Here is a 17,546-nt window from a genome sequence, read left to right on the forward strand (position 1 = left end):
ATTCCTAGAAAAGCGTCGTATATATTTTTTTTATTGCTTAAGTAGGTGGACGAGCTCACAGCCCACCTGGTGTTAAGTGGTTACTGGAGCCCATGGACATCTACAACGTAAATGCGCCACCCACCTTGAAATAGCGCAGTATAAATAACGCAGTGATCTGGTAACGGATGACATTTGCTTCGCGGCCAGCGGTTTAAAAAGAAAGAATAATAAAAGATATGATTAAAACACTTTTGTAGTTTAATCACGAAACCAAAATAACTCGAGAAAACTACACTAAGCATTATACGAAATAAGATGGCTCAATGATGCTTTTCATGCTAACTTTTTGAAAGACCGGAGGTTCCAAATGATCCGTGTATGCCGTCAATAATGAGAACGTTATCTCCAAGTGCTTACAGACATGCGCATTCTTTATTAAAGCATAGTTTTTTATTACAATTTTTTTTATTGTCCTTGAAAGGCTGACGGGTGTGTGATTACCGTCACCCATGGAGTTAAGCAATGCCAGGGGTAGAGCCAAGCCGCTGCCTACCAATTTATATCGCGTTCCACTTCCAAAGATGGGACAGCCGTTAAATATTGTCCCAAGTGTGAATTAGCTATATCCATCACTTAAAACCAAATGGGCTCTGAGCTCGCCTGCTAATGTAAAATAATCAAAAATAAATCAGGCACTTAAGGGACAGTAAGTCTGTATTTTTTTCAATTTTAATTGCGTTGGTCACACCTCGGCCTATTGCTATAGCCGTTTATTAAATTTATATCTTATCACATTGCTTTAAGGTCTAGGTAGATATTTGCCAGATACTACGAGCTTCGGGAATGTTGTATAGTGCCAAAATGTCCTCTGGAGCCCCCCAAAAATGTTCGAGTTTTTTATTAGTTTCACTTAGTAATTATTTTGTGTGCTTTAATATCATTGTATTACTACAGTCCGGAATAGATTTGGTTTCAGAGTATATCTCCGGTACATTATTCACCGTCCTAATTGGTATTACTATGCATTTTTTAGGTAAATCTTACTAAGAAGCGTTTTGATATAAGCTGAATACTATACTAGTTTTTGTCGCATCTGGTTTCGTTTTACGTGATCGAGAAAGGAAATTGTGAATTTAACATTGAATTTTTTTTTTTATTGCTGAGTTGGGTGGACGAGCTCACAGCCCACCTGGTGTTAAGTGGTTACTGGAGCCCATAGACATCCACAACGTAAATGCGCCACCTACCTTGAGATATAAGTTCTAAGGTCTCAGTAAAGTGACAACGGCTACCCCACCCTTTGAACCGAAACGCATTACTGCTTCACGGCGGAAATAGGCGGGGTGGTGGTACCTACCCGTGCGGACTCCCAAGAGGTCCTACCACCAGTGATTACGGAAATTATAATTTTGCGGGTTTGATTTTTATTACACGATGTTATTCCTTCACCGTGGAAGTCAATCGTGAACATTTGTTGAGTACGTATTTCATTAGAAAAATTGGTACCCGCCTGCGGGATTCGAACACCGGTGCATCGCTACACACGAATGCACCGGACGTCTTATCCTTTAGGCCACGACGACTTTCAAAATTAAACATAATATGCATAAAGTTTACTATTGCACCATTCATTCACCGTCCAGGCGGTTCGATTGTGGAATGCTCTGCCGGATGCAGTGAGAAGTGCTCCAACTTTAAACTGTTTTAAAAGAATGGTGAAGGAACACTACTTATCTGTTTAGTGCTGTTTGTTGCATCATTTATCATTTCCATACTGTTGATTTATTATGTGTGTGTAAGTATATTAGTATATTAGTATATATTATATGTAAACGGTATATATGTGTTTATTATATGTATATATTTTCTATAATAATGTATTGTCTATGGTACACCGCAACATACCTGCTATATTTTTATATTTTACAGAATTTCTGTAAATTAAACGGTTGTCTGGAAGAGATCGCTTTTAGCGATAAGACCGCCTATTGTACATACGTGCTTTTTGACTGTTCTTTTGAATGTAAATTGTGTTGGTGTGCAATAAAGTGTATTCTCTCTCTCTCTCTCTCTCTCATAGAGGAAGGTACTGTAAAATAATTAAATTATGAATTCTGACGCATAATAAAAAAACCCAGTACCTAAATATTAAATTCATAATTAACATTAACGTTATGAGGAAACAAAATACTTAAATAAACTCACCCGGTTTGTTCATTTAATGATTGTAAGACATTATTTGAATGATTTTTTATTGCTCATGTTGGATAGACGACCTAATTGATGACTGATGATGTACGACATGGAATTGAGCGGTAATAAGTTAAAAATACAATAGATGGTCTTGACGCTGAATCGATTTCTTCCTAACAACCATTAGATGGATGAAAGCAAAGAAAAGAAAAACGTAAAATGTAGGGTAGTTATAATTTTGCAAGGTTTTTTTTTCTTTTATTAAAGCTAATCCTATCTTTCGTATTCATCATTGACGGCTTATAATTTTTTATTATCCGAGTAAAAATCATACACATATGTACTTATTCAAAGAGATATTCCTTCGATATTCAAAGAGAAATTCGAATATTTGTTAGCATGAAAGCCAGTCTCTTTCACGAAAAAGCTACGCGACTGGTTTTGATGGACCCTCACAACCTCATAGAATAGTGAATAGTTTATAATAAACATCACAGCATGTTCATTACGCGAACGTTTGGCCGATATCGTCTTCTCGCATTAAAACTGTAATCTCAAATCTGTAATCTCAAGACTTACTAATTTTACGCGAGAGTGTTTTGTGATATTTTGTGACAGGTAACATGTGATATTTTTAATATTAATCATCTTTGCAACATTTTTTTTACCAGTTACATTATCTGTCTTTTGAAGTAAGATAAAAGTATGTATTAATTTTGTTAATAATAGTCAAAATATAGGTAAACTAAAAAAAACTAAATCTAAACTACGCTCTTTTGACAGTATTTATAAGAAAAATACTGGTGATACTAAATGATTCCACATATTAACTCAATTTCGAATATTTTTGGTAATTGTACACTTTTAATGCGAAAAGACGATATGGGAACTACTGCGTGCTTAGTGCGAGCTTTTTAACGTTTTAACGATACCGTAAAAGTTAACTCAAATTTGTATGCAGCTGAAACAGCGCCCCTAGCGGCAAACGTAGGTAAACTTTCCAACTCCATACAAATTCGAATTAACTTTTACGCTATCGAGCACGTTAAAAACTCGTACTAAGGATGTACCTACCTACTGTGCCAGTGAGCCAGTTATTGGGTGTCCATAGACCCCCACAATCAGTTGGAATACATTTTGTAAATAAAATATGTTGTATATTGATCCCAGGACAGTCCTAATATGAATGCGGCTTTACTGGAACTATTAATATTAATACAATTATTCCAGCAAATATTTTTAGAGAGAGAGAGAGAGAGAGAGACATATATATTTGAGACGACACCAGAAGCTATTCGACATCGGCAAAGAAAACGTGACGTGTTACATTAACAGCCATATTTGAATAAGTAAACTTCTAAGGCATAAAGACCAGACATCAGAGACCTCCTATCAGGAATATATCGCTTTCAGTTACGTACCCCCCGTTAATGGAAGTTCGCTCGTGGTCTATGCACGTACATATGCTGAATATATTTTGATTTATCTAATTACAAGGTTTCGCGTATTCGATGTTACAAGAATGTAAAATGAATTATATTCAAAAACCACTCGATATTTCCTGGAACGAGAAATTGACGAATCAAGTATTAGTTCAATTTGTAACCAAATTTCATGTAACTTATACAGAAATATATGTACATCCATAATAACATGTACATAGCTACGACATTGACACTGCCAACCGGTCACCGTTCTCGTCGAACCCGTCGCTTGCGACGAAGGGCTCGACGAGTAAATTAACTCTCAGACACAGCCCACTGAGTTTCTCGCCGGATCTTCTCAGTGGGTCGCGTTTCCGATCCGGTGGTAGATTCTGCGAAGCACGGCTCTTGCTAGGGTTCGTGTTAGCAACGTCATCAGGTTTGAGCCCCGTGAGCTCACCTACAAACGTTAGGGTTACGCTGAAATAGCCTCTCAAGGCTCTCAGCTTAGGTAGGAAAAAAAAAAAGAAAAAAAAAAAAGACACTGCCAATTGGTTACGAGATGTCAAAATGATTAATAAGGCGTATTGTGATCCTAAGCTGATTTGTCTTACCTTTTCCTGAAATATCCCTTGTCTTACTGGTGGTAGGTCCTCTTGTGAGTCCGAACAGGTAAGTACCACCAACCTGCCTATTTCTGCCGTGAAGCAGTAATGCGTTTCGGTTTGAAGGGTGGGGCAGCCGTTGTAACTATACTGAGACCTTAGAACTTATATCTCAAGGTGGGTGGCGCATTTACGTTGTAGATCTCTATGCGCTCCAGTAACCACTTAACACCAGGTGAGCTGTGAGTTCGTTCACTCATCTAAGCCAATTCATATCTCAAGGTTAGTAGCGTCGCGTTGTGATGTCTATGGACCACTTAAGATAAATGCCATAAGCTCGTTCATTCATCGACGCAATAAGAATAATAATGAACCACGTTTATATATTTATCGCCAGTATAATGTGAAGTTTTAGTTTTACTTTATTTATAATGTTAAGTTTAATATCGGCAGAATGTAAACCATTCGAAATTCAGTATTATTGGAGGTAATTGCGCATGCGCGTTGCATCCCTAAGCTATCGTCCTTTGTGCTCTCCCTGTATCGTCTTGAAACCGCTACTAATTGGGTCAAATAATGTCATATAGAACATATTATATAATAGTATACCGGCATTCTAAAAAACTTATTCAAGTTGAATATAAAGTGACATTGAATTTGGTGACATTTTTCAATGTTGCCACAATCAAAATAGCTTCCTTGCTAACTAATGTAGTGTGTTGTGTATTAAATTTATCTTAAAAAAACAATAAATAGGATGTAAAGAAAAACCTTTATTATTTAAAACTCTTTAGTTTTTAAAAAGGATTTTTCATCAGTGCTTATTCAGTGAAATCTGTCATTCACTAAAAAGAAAGTTCGGTTTGTCTAAAATATAAATTTTATTAGATTAAGGGTTTTAAATGTTGTTTTCTTAACGCAATTAAGCCTTTCATTGCTTATTCATTCTGAAGTGCCAAATATCATGTAAAGGATATAGAAATAGTTACACGCTCAGACATTCGCATAAGACAGAAGCTTTCAGCAAAAGAGACAAGACGTATGGGCTTCATGTATGTATTTGTCTACATTACACGATATTTTCCAAGTATATGAATTAAATAGCCTAGCTTCTAATATCAGTATGTGAGGTTCATAGACATATCGTCTTCCACCTTCAAACTCGAAGTCGTTACTGTATATTAAGTGTATAATCTATGGTTACTGCGCACGGATGAACCGACATTTTGTTTATCTTTCATTAAATTTGGTAACGTCGATAAATCTGACTTATTTGTCAACTGAAATTCAATGCTTTTACCAAAACAACTAAATAATAAAACTCAAGGCCAACATTACGTAAATTGACACGAGGCGTGCACTTAAACTTATTTATCAGATTCTACAGTAATATGCATTTATTTGAGTGTGTATGTATCGTCAAATGTAACGAAAAAAGAATTGCCAAAATTATCAGTGCCGATGTCAACGACCTCTTTATCAACTTAGGAAGATTTTAGCGTACATGCACGTATGAGCTGTAAATTATGTGATAAATGGTGATAATATTTAAAAAAAATTGCTCTTACAAAAATGATTTTATTTCTTCTTTTTTACTGGTGGTAGGACCTCTTGTGAATCCGCGCGGGTAGGTACCACAACCCTGCCTATTTCTGCCGTGAAACAGTAATGCGTTTCGGTTTGAAGGGTGGGACAGCCCTTGTAACTATACTTGAGACCTTAGAACTTATATGTCAAGGTGGGTGGCGCATTTACGTTATCGATGTCTATGTGCTCCAGTAACCACTTAACACCAAGTGGGCTGTGAGCTCGTCCACCCATCTAAGTAATTAAAAAAATCTTAACATGATAGGATCGGTTTGCTCGTTTTAGCTTAGATTACATCATTATAAGCGACTCGGAGTCTCAACTGCAATGGATTCACCGTTACTGTCAAAGAATCCGATTGCACGATTGCTTGGTGACAAGAAGGAATGAAACGGTGATATTGACACGTGCTCAGAGCACGCCCCAGCACTTGTAAATGAAATTCAATATGAGAGGAAAATATAACAGTCAATTATCTATACTAATATAATATTATAAAGAGGAAAGATTTGTTTGTTTGTTTGTATTGAATAGGCTCCGAAACTACTGAACCGATTTGAAAAATTCTTTCACTGTTTGGAAGCTACACTATTCCCGAGTGACATAGGCTATAATCTTTTTTGAAAAAAATTAGGGATCCTTACTAAAACTCCAATAATGTAACCCAAGGTGTAAAAAAATTACCTAAAATATTCTTTACATCGTGTGCCCTGCGAAAACTATTGATGATAGAATAAAATAATGTACTACGACTTTGTAGAACACATTATTATTTACAAAAAGTGTCGCGACATTATATCATTCTAACTATTATATAATTGTTATGCCGCAATAAGTGTTCTTTTATTTAAAAAAATAAAGCCACGTCAAATATCGTTGAAATTTTTGTTAAAGACCCGAGCGGAGCCGGAGCGGGCCGCTAGTTATTATATATATGTTAAAACATCTTGATTTTCTTAACGCAGCGCCAACCTATCCGATCGTCGAGGAAAAATGCAAAAAAACAACTCGATTGTTATTAATTATACTTTACAGCGTGAGATAATCGTGGACTGGATTGTTCTATTTCACCAAATACGATTGTTTTGATTCTTTAAACAAATCAAATTCATTCATTGTTATACTAAAGATTTTATTATTAGGGAAAATTCGAATACTTTTCTTGACAGAATTAGCTAATGGTAAATTAACTTATAATTGATCTATTTCATTTTCTCTTTCTTATCCAATTAGTTGATTAACTCTTTATGTACACACAGGAAATTGAGTAATGCACAAAATACACTTTGTTTTACTAATGGAATTATTAGAGATAATCTTTTTTTTTTTGATAATATGATATTATATATTATCCGACTTTTGAAACAATGATAGATCGACTTTGATAAACGCATTAAACAAAACAAGATTTATAATGCGGAAATAGGAATAGACAAACAAAGTCAAAATCAACAACTGTTAAGATATTATAAATCGTATAAAAATATTATAATGTATTTCTGCATAGGTTTCTGTTGTGTTAGATAAAAAATATAATTATTTTTATCAGGGCCTAATTACCATTGTTCTTGTTACGTAAAAATATCGTAGTTTGCATTTCCAAAGAGTAGAATCAAGGAAACGACACGACCATACGTTTATCTGATAAAAATATCTATGAGCCGAAGTGTTTTTTGTATGTTTGTATTTAAAATGACTTATTCTAAATTAAGCTTTAAGGATGGATGTCACCCGTAATCACATCTTAGGTACACAGTTATAGTATCTGACTCAGCATTGAGGTGATCGCATATTCCGAGTAAACTAGGTTTTTATTTTTATTTTTAAACTGGCGTATATATGACCACGCGACCACTAGTAGTCACCTCAGCTCATGAACGCTAGAACGTTAGAACCTAAGGAAGTATTGGCTGCATCCCTCGTGTTTCTAAGGACACTCCTCAAATCATGCTTGAAGAAGAATACATCGTCGCGCTTGTAAAAGCAAGAAGAAACAGCCGTAGAACTGACTGGGGTTGCATCCCAGTATTTTCTTGTTTAAATTTAGCCAAATAATACATCTAACATACTTAAGTATATCCTCCACTTTCGGAAAGTCCTCAATCATCGATTTGAGAAACTATTATGTATATCATCAGCCCACAGACGTCCACTGCCACTACCCCAAGATTCGGTATAAATACCGGTCTTAAATTACCAGCATTCAGCGGATTACCGCGACCTTCAGGAGCTCATCAGTCGGATAAATAAGGTATGTAATTAATGTAATTAAGATTTTTTTTAATGTTGATGATACTAATTGAAAATAAGTAGTTTGTTAACGTATTTCATAGATTACTAATAACAAATTACAAGACATTTGAAAAAAAATAACTCTGTTTATTCAATTAAAATAATACTTTGCACAGCTTTTGGCATTTTGTTCTTACGTAAAAGTTCATATTCATAATACAGTAAATCGTGGTAAACACACCGATTTAATAGCACCAGACGATTCTAGAAATGAATAGATTTAAAACAGTTCAGCAGTCTTCTTTTGGCGTTTTAGTGCACAGAAATGGTATAGAATGGAACAGAATCAATATTGTGATTTTGGCATAAAATAGAACCACTCTTCCCTTGGGTGTCACAAGAGATTAATTGGAGAATAGACAATAGCGTTCTCTGAGTCAACACTGGTACAACTACCAGCATACTACGATCTGGTGGTTTACTAGTGGTCAAGGCTATTGAAATTGACACTAGTCCTAATCGATATCATTCTGTCAATTTCTGTACCAAAACCGTCCTCGATTCTAGTTTCAAAGGTAAAGCAGCCCTAATGCAATTCGCTCAAGATTTCCACTTCATGTTTGGGCAGGATAAAACCTGTTAGTTTACAGGTAAATTAAAACCTATGATGACATATGTACTTAAGCTTAAGGCCTACCCTACCTACGCCCTGTTAAAAAGTTCATCATCTGAACGAGAGATCGAATGTCTTTTTGTAAACGACACCTGAAACTCACAAAACACTCTGCAAAATCGAAGAAAAGTACCCGGACTACATGAACTAAAAGAGTTTTCAACTCACCTTCGCAGTAGAGCGTGACATCGGCGAGACTCTCCGAATTCCAGAGGTTCGCGAATGACGTGGCGAGGTTCGAACCGAAGCTGTTCCATTTTAGGCAGTACTGTTGCTGCTGCGAGTCCATGCCCGGGCCGCCTCGAATGCCTGCCCTGTAATGAAAATTGACGTAAGGAATCTACGTGGACTCATTAATTATGACTAAGAGATAATTCGATCGGTTTCCTTTTGTATAGTAGTATATAATATACTTGAGACCTTAGAAATTATATCTCAAGGTGGGTGGCGCATTTACGTTGTAGATGTCCATGGGCTCCAGTAACCACTTAACACCAGGTGGGCTGTGAGCTCGTCCACCCATCTAAGCCAAAAATAAATAAATAAGCAGAGTGGTGGTGATACCTACTCGTGCGGACTCACAAGACAACCTACCACCAGTAAATACGCAAATTATAATTTTGCGGGCTTAAGTTTTTTTACACGATGCTATTCCTTCACCATGGAAGTCAATCGTGAAAATTTGTTAAGTACGTATTTCATTAGAAAAATTGGTACCCGCCTGCGGGATTCGGGCACTGTTGCATCGCCACATACAACTCATATTCGGCTGTGCCTAATTCCTAAATATGATGATTCGGTGAGTTGATTTTAAAACGTCGATTCGTTCACACACATGTGAAATACCCAGTACAGAGCGGTGTGGCTACGATCGATACCCTCGATATCGGACAAACAATTGTTTGGTGCGCATATGTAATTAATGTACTGAATTTCATATTGTGTCGTGACTATATTTTACATATTGTGTACTTTGCTATCTACGTAAAATACGTTCTTTAGCGGTGCATTTTCAGAGATCCTTTTTGCCATAGACCATTCGACTATAAAACACACTTCTTCACGCTATCACTTAAGGTTCCTGATATTTTCAACTTCAAAGAAAACTTAAAAATAAATCTCTACCACTACCTCGACCACTTACAGAAGTATATCTGCCCTCGAACATGTTTTTCCTTTCCAGAGCCGAATACAAATGGAAATTGCAATATAAAGAATGAAGCCCAGTAAACAGCTGGTGGTTTTACTGGTGGTAGGACCTCTTGTGTGCCCACACGGGTAGGTACCAGTACCCTGTCTATTTTAGTCGTGAAGCAGTAATGCGTTTCGGTTTGAAGGGTGGGGCAGCCGTTGTAACTATACTGAGACCTTAGAACTCATATCTCAAGGTGAGTGGCGGCATTTACGTTATAGATGTCTATGGGCTCCGGTAATTCATTAAAGGTTAAATGAGAAAACTGAGCGTTCATATGAGCAGACAGCATGGCACAGACCCACAAGGTCGGAAGAACAGTAATCGATGCGGACACACAACGTTGAATATGTTATGTGGAGCGCTGGACATTCCCACGGTGAGCTTCCACGGGCCAAATGTATATTTAACTTTAGAGGACACTAGCTGTACCCGTCCGCTTCGCTGGGCATTTAAAATTAACATTATTATTTCTCACCCCCACAAAGATTCTCACCATTAACGCCCCCGCAACTGGTGTAGGGAGTCCAACACTCATATAAATATTAGCCTGTCCATTAAGTACATGTATTTTTACATGGATACCAAGTTTCAAGTGAATTGGATGCACGGTTCAGTAGTTATAACGGAACATCCGTAAAAACCACTGTAGATTTATATATTAGTATAGATTAATTGGACGCCACGTCGAAAATTATCGACAAATGTGCTTCCTTGTTCGTTTTAAATAATGGGGGTTAGAGTTCAAAGTTGCTGATTTAAAATAGTGACAACTTCCAATTGTTTTTGGAAACAACAAAAAAAAACGATTTTCTTTTTGACTGCACTCGAAGGTCATAGAGCACATAGACAACGAGAACGACCTTGAGTCATGAGGTCGTAGTCTCCAGTGTATTGCGTATGCCTGTTCTTCTCTTTAAATAAATATTCATGAGTATTTAGCAGTAGAAATAGGCAGGACTGTGGTGCATACTCGTCGGCGGCATCACAATATGCTCCATCACAAGTACCGTTTGAATATGTTTTTTTTCTTTTAAATTATAATTTTAAAAGTATTTAATGAAAGTACTGAATATTTTCTTCTGCTTGAAGAATCAAATGAGATTCAATATGAGATAAGGACGTGCCAAATAATCTAAGCCCGTCCTTTTCATACAAACAAACAATTGTCGTCACAGTTTAATTTAGTTTTTGATTTACACAAAATTATTGTAATTTTTTTTAAGAATTAACTGTTTCGCAAAAATAGAGAAGTAACGCAAACCTAAAACTCTATATATCTATAATGTTATATTGAATTTTTAAAATTAGTAAATATATTAATTAACGCTATAAGTCATCAACCTCGCAGGCTTTGTAGGGTTGTTCCAAGGCTGTAAATACTGCGTTCAGATCGATTCGGCCAGAGACCTTTGAATATGTAATGCACAGCAGTAGCCGTTCCCACGCTACCCGAATGTAATGTTATTAGATTTTCGATAATTAACCTGATACTTTAATTGATGTTTAAATGAAACAAGTGTATGTAATGGTATGCGCGAAAACAAATATATCATCTATGTACCCTATAAAAAATTGTAATAACCATTTCGAATATCCTATACAATCCGCTTTGAATTAACGACATCATCCAAAATTCTAGATTGCTTTGTAATCAGATATTTAGATCGATATTGCATTTGTAATAACACACGATATCTCGGAATGAGTCACCTGGAAAAATCTCTTATTGTGAAGATAAAGATGACCCAACCCAAACACACGGCCAGGAATCAAAAAACGATTAGTTCGTTTTGTGCGAAATTTAAAAGCCAAGGAATATTTATTTATGGAAGAATGGTCAATAGCTAGCACTAAAAACAAATATTTAACACGTAAATCGCCCGTGGCCACGGACACACCATAGCTTATCCGTAACTTTCGAAATAATAATATAATAACAATGAAAAACGAGAGACTAAACCATGAAAATAGTTTTAATTGTGTCTGCGATTCGCGAAAACCGTAGAAACTAACATAAAACAAAGCAATAAACATTGATCCCAACTTAAATAGATAATTGTGAAGATGAGCCGTTCAAAAAATTTCGTTACTTAATATCGAGAAAGGAAGGAATTAAATGTTTGCCCGTCGTATATAAATAAATACAGTGACTATGGAATCAAAAATGGCTTAAGCGCAATAAATACGAAAGATAATTTAAAGGTAGTTTTTTCCAGAAATGTCGAAGCTTATGATTGAGCGTAGCCCTCCTGCTAGATGGAGCGACCACCTGCGCAAGGCAGCTGGCAGTAACTGGGTGCGTAGAACCGAAGATCGGGTTCAGCGGCGAGCTTTAGGGGAGGCCTATGTCCAGCAATGGACTGCCGCAGGCTGATGATGATGATGATGATGATGATTGGGCGAAGGGACGTCTTAGTTGACTTATTATAGTACGGCTTTTTCATTTTATCTCGTTTTAAAGATTCGTTTTTAAAGCCTTGAAGAATCCTTATGTTTTTTCAGTGCATTTGCACAACTGTTTTCCCGCAGCCATATTCTGTAAACTTGTAAATAATGGCGTTGCGACATTCAAATATTAAGATTGTCACCGATTACACGAATGTGTTCGAAAGTGCTTTATAACAGCTTGAGATGATCTTGTCATCTTCTTTTTTGCATCACACCACCTGCCTGCAACGGAAGGTTCGTCCCTACTTTCTAGAATCGACTAACTGGATACATTTACCCAGAGTTCCTTTCCAGAAATAATTTCCGACTTATAGAATTACTAGATAGATGAGCTTGTGAATTGAATTTCTGTACAGCTTACGTCTCTGTATTGTTCAAAAGTTCAAAAACGAACGTAAAAGGATTACTAACAAATGAATAACGCTACAGTATTTCGTATTAGGTCTACGACTTTAAAAACCTTCCGGAGATATAATGAATATTTGTGTGAACGCGTCTAGGCTGGCCAAGATGCATCCAAACGAATAGAAGTCTTCTCTACCTGTACGTTATCGATTGACCCGATGACCCGTTTCACGAGAATCTACCGGGCTATTTAATTTGTTAATTGCTTTCGACAACCCATTTTAATGGAAAAGTAGAGAAATTCATTTACCTTCTTGTTTGTTGAGTTGAGTGGTCTGTCGTGAAAAAAAAACGATTTTTGATGTTGTTATTTTTTTGGGTATTGTAAAAATAGTATATTGCTCAAGGTGGTGAGCACGCAGTCTATTTGATGTTTAATGACACAAAATATAACTTTGAGACGTGATATTGAATAATTTAAGAAAGTGACCTTAGGTGAAGGCATAACAAGGCTAAAGTTTGAAGCCTATTTTTTTAAATTAAATTTACTTTTTACTAATAGTATAAAATGTCAAATTTGGGAGCTTGAATGGTATCATTATTTATGTACAGTATTTTAGTAGTTAACTACTGAAGACTAAAATGTTATACCTAAATAAGACATATGTACTCTGCAAAAAAATGTATTATATAATTAATTTTTGTAGACATATCTGTGGACGTGTTGAAGGTATACGTATGTACTTATTGTTAAATTATAGCTGAGTCCGTAGACACCGCAATATCACGATCCACTTTGGATGTGAAATCGGAATATTTAATATTCCTAAAAAAAAATGTGTTGATTGTGGCTTAATCACACAAATACTACAAGAAACTCTGAAAATACGTATTTCCATAAAAATAATACTTAATTTTCTTTGTTGGCAACAGTTGGCGGACGGAATCACGTGATATTAGGCAGTTATCGAAAATCATCGATGTCTTAAGTTCACTGTCTTAATAATTTATTCATACAAATTGTAAATAAGCAATAATAATACTAAATTTACTTATAACATGTCGTTACCAAGCTATATTTGCATCTCGACTTTCTCTTTTAAGTTCTTGACGCATTTGGACGTGCGTATTCATTAGAAATCTTCTAAGTAGGAAGTTAATACATCCACACAATGAAAACAAAGGTAGCGTACGATCCTGTACTTTATATCAACGCCCAAATTTAGTGCACACAGATTCAATACGATATCGATTCGATTTCTGCCTTAGCTGCCTAACTGTATATTTGCATGCGTGCACGTATAGCCGGCTGGGTCTAGTTGAGCCCCGATGACTCTATTATTATGCCCCTTTGTTCCTAGCGCGTCGCTTTTTCGGAGCAGGGGGGAGTTCCCCTTAGACTGGTCGTTGTGGAATTTCGGCTGCGACCTGGTTCCGGCATGCAGTACACGCGCAAGCGTAGTAAGAGAGGGGGGTGCGGGCGCGCGGGGCGGTTGCACTGAGTTGCGCAAAGCATCGGTCACTCTGCAATCGCGTCATAGAGTAATTATTATTTAGGTGGAACCGGTGAGAAAGTATATGTACGCCTTCGTACGGACGTAAGAAAGTAAATGTTTTGTTTTTTGGTTAAGTCACTTTTTTTTTGATCCTAGCAACTAATTGGTATTCTATCCAGAGATTTTTAAACATTTCTATACGCCGATAGAAAATATTTATTACCGTACCGCTATCCACTTCCCTTTGTAAGAAAAAATGGTCTCGATACAAGATTGCCATTTTAGCACACTTGTCAATTTTTAAGTAGCTTTACTTTTCACTAACAATATTCAATAACGTTTTCTTTTCTATATAGGAAAATCTAATGGACGAATATCTTCGCTCGGCGGGTCAGTCAAACATTGATGTTCAGAGCTTCTATATACAAGACATATTTGAAATCATTTTAGCTTCAATTCAAGCTGTATTAATTATTATTTTTGTAAGCCGATATCTACGTCTGTAGATCTGTTCCATCCGAAGAATATTTGGTGAGGAATTTCATAATGAAGCCCTCAAAAATATAATTTCGCGAAAATCACTGCAAATCGCAATCCTTACATAATGAATTACATTCTGCTAGCTTCGTTCAAACTAGTTTCTAAATAACAAAATTTCTTATTGGCATTCAATTATGCATTCACTGACACACATACGATCGGTCGCTAATCGACATGACACATATGACCTACCCTTATTCGGCGATATGCATAAAAAACCGTTCTAAGAATACATTATTGTGACATTTCTATTCGTTCGTTATTCAATTATTAGCCATTAATTTTAAACGATATATATTTAAAAAAGTATTGTGAAATTCCTAGCAATTTTTAATAGAATTCAGTTAGCCATTAATTTTAAAAGATATATATTTAAAAAAGGATTGTGAAATTCCTAGACAATTTTTAATAGTTGGACGTAAACGATTGATATCGTAAACAAATTTGTCCTGTTTTAAATGTGTCAAAAATACAAGAGACAAAAACAAGACGGCGGTCGTTATGCCCGTCACGCATCAAATCCGGATCCAATGATAAACTCACCAATCACTAAACTAACAAGGCTTAATATCTTTTTAAAAATTCAACTTGTAATTTAGATTAGTATATCAATTAATCAAGTCATCTAAAAGTGGTTTCAAATAAAACAATGCTTGTTTCAGTTTCTTAACAATGGTATGCACTGTGGGACTTTCAAATTTATAACAGTGACGATAGCCCTTGCTTGTTCTAATATAAATACATGGTACGCTGCACAAACAAAATATTTATATTTTTCTGTACACTTCATTCCAATAGTCGGTACTTAGACAAACACTTTAGAGAAACTTTACAATGAAACTCTACATATTACAGTATACTTTACATAGCCTTTTATATACACGAGTATTTTTATTCATTGAGTAACAAGAAGTGTTTGTGGAGATATTTATGAAATTCGCATTGAAAACACTGTTTTGTTGTTTGATTTATGAAAAACATATTTTGTTTACGTAATAAGTAGGCGTTAGTTTAAATTTACACTTTATGTACATATATTGAAGTTCAAAAAACGAATTTGCATTAAAAAATACAATCGTGGTAACAAAGATGTTTTTCTGCATTAAACATTGGGGCACTCAATTAGTAAATGCTTAATAGATATTATTTATTATATTGCTATCACATCGACTACATTTCTTTATTTCTTCTTTTGTAATAAGATGGATGTGAGTAATGTTACAGTGAGCTATTCTTAACCTATTTAAAAGTACTTGAATTTTTTCTATTATTAATCTGAAATTTCCTTTTTTCAAAAACTGATTTTCTTATATCATATAAAGCACTTTTATTATCTTTTACCCAATAGCTATTCCAGAGTGTTTGTTGCCATGCCTATGTGTTTGTTTGACTGTTTAAATAATAATGTAAAATGTACTTTAAAATTCCTGAGAATAATAGATTACCATAGATTAATTTAATTATAAGCTTACAGTGGTCGTTAATGACAATTGCTGTTAAAAAGCGACCTTAATATTTAAAAAAAAAAAAATGTTTTTCTCGTATCTAGAAATGCCCTTTCTATCTCCACGCACGCCGTGATGCACAGTTCAGCCCGTAGGTTCACGTACAATCGTATTGCACAAGAGATTTCGAAACGACTGCGCTCTCAGAAACGGGTTTTTTAAATTCCCACACGGCTTATCTAGATGCGTTTATTTTAGTTGCACGTTTCGTGATTTCTTTTGATATGTGCGATTGCATGCTTTCAAAGCTCTAATATTGTTTTAGAATGAGATGGAGAAGCATAACCTCTGATAATATGTGATTACAGGGCTATTGTATAATTGATAGCTTAAGTGAGATCCTGATTTTATGACACAACGACTCCTCTAACCAGAAGACATTGCTGCTTCACTATACGGATAGACTGGATGGTGCCTTTTTTTTTTTATTGCTTAGATGGGAGGACGAGCTCACAGCCCACCTGGTGTAAAGTGGTTACTGGAGCCCATGGACATCTACAACGTAAATGCGCCACCCACCTTGAGATATAAGTTCTAAGATCTCAGTATAGTTACAACGGCTGCCCCACCCTTCAAACCGAAACGCATTACTGCTTCACGGCAGAAATAGGCAGGGTGGTGGTACCTACCCGCGCGGACTCACAAGAGGTCCTACCACCAGTAAATATAATCTGGCTGTAATATAATCATCAGAACTTCTATAATATCGTTATTATATAACATTTTTTTTAATCCATGCACGCTATGCATGTTTTGACCTAGCTGAGGTACTAACACCCATTTCTAACTGGAAGCAACTGTCTCCTAGTAGTTGGAATAGGGTAGATAGTATTCCAATAGAAATTCGTTCTAATCATGATTCCAATAACTGTGGGATATAAAATAAAAGCGGGAGGACTTTTTTATTTATTGACTTCAAAATAACCAGTTTTCCGTTGCATTAGATTTCAGTAACAGCATTATTTTACATATTAGCATTATTATAACAGCATTTTTTTTTTGGAACGAGGTTCCTTATGGGACAATGCGGAGGGGTACCCTTACCGGGAAAAAACGTCCGTAACGTAAGATTTTTTTATATGTAAGGGGATATTTTAATTTCAATTTCGCCGATAAAAAAATGTCCGGTTAACTTGAAAACGTTCACACGTATCAAATACATATGAGAATGCAATAATTATATAATTTCGCTCTTATATTCTGACCACAATCAACAGAATAAAAAAGGCTGATATTAATTGTATTGTTCGGTTTACTTTTTAAGCGTGTTTAGTTTTTAAACTACGTATATTGTCTCTCTCGCTTTATTCTCGGTAAATAT

At 35.7% G+C, this 17,546-nt stretch overlaps 1 protein-coding gene across 2 annotated transcripts in view; it reads right to left on the minus strand.

Moving 5' to 3' along the window:
- Window positions 1-17,546, minus strand: part of LOC114248122 (zinc finger protein chinmo) — a 69,029-nt gene that overhangs the window by 26,361 nt on the left and 25,122 nt on the right. Inside the window, exon 2 of one of the 2 annotated variants that reach the window (XM_028181249.2) lies at window positions 8,865-9,010. In XM_028181249.2, the coding sequence (XP_028037050.1) occupies window positions 8,865-8,985 (121 nt within the window). In that variant the 5' untranslated portion in view covers window positions 8,986-9,010. The remainder of the gene's footprint in view (window positions 1-8,864; window positions 9,011-17,546) is intronic. The other variant, XM_089727141.1, reaches the window with a different exon arrangement.

The sequence above is a fragment of the Bombyx mandarina genome, chromosome 04 (assembly GCF_030267445.1).
Source record: "Bombyx mandarina strain Sakado chromosome 04, ASM3026744v2".
In the NCBI taxonomy this organism is placed as follows: domain Eukaryota; kingdom Metazoa; phylum Arthropoda; class Insecta; order Lepidoptera; family Bombycidae; genus Bombyx; species Bombyx mandarina.